At 60.2% G+C, this 485-nt stretch overlaps 1 protein-coding gene across 2 annotated transcripts in view; it reads right to left on the reverse strand.

Moving 5' to 3' along the window:
• The window catches only part of Cck (cholecystokinin), a 6,162-nt gene extending 5,994 nt beyond the window's left edge, over positions 1–168 (reverse strand). Inside the window, exon 1 of one of the 2 annotated variants that reach the window (XM_051173646.1) lies at positions 97–168. Coding sequence is in view for 1 of the 2 variants with exons in the window: in XM_051173636.1 (XP_051029593.1) it covers positions 1–67 (67 nt within the window). In the remaining variant the exon portion in view is untranslated. The other variant, XM_051173636.1, reaches the window with a different exon arrangement.
• Between the last annotated feature and the right edge of the window lie 317 nt (positions 169–485).

The raw sequence follows: 485 nt of genomic DNA on the forward strand, positions 1-485 counted from the left end.
AGGAGGGAAGGCACAGAAAAACAGAAAGACGGTACAGCAAGGGCGCAAAGCTAAGGGCCACACTCATGATTCTTGGATGGGCCAGCGGAGACTTACCTTCGAGGGGAATCAGCCGGCTTGGCGGTTTCCAGCAGAGCAGGCTGCAGTCCAGCCAAGTTCAGGGCAGACAGGAGGGCGGCTGCCTCTTAAATAGCCCCGCCCGGCGCGCAGCCAGTCATCTGTTTACCCAGTGGTGACGCAGTCCGGCAGGACGCGTGCTCAGAAGGCGGCCACTGGCACGACCACCGATTGAAGTGGCCCGGGAGAGAAGGGAAACGGCCCACTGAACGAGGACAGCCCCTCCCAGGCGGGGTACCTCGTATGGCATCTCCTCTTTTTCTAGAGAGCTTCCTTGCCACCAGTCCAGAGCCAACCCAGCCTTCCCAGGCACGGTGTCCCCTCCTGGGTGGGAAACAGTTTACCTGGAATGGAGAAGCTGACCATGT

This window comes from Phodopus roborovskii, unplaced genomic scaffold (genome assembly GCF_943737965.1).
Source record: "Phodopus roborovskii unplaced genomic scaffold, PHOROB, whole genome shotgun sequence".
Classification (NCBI taxonomy): Eukaryota; Metazoa; Chordata; class Mammalia; order Rodentia; family Cricetidae; genus Phodopus; species Phodopus roborovskii.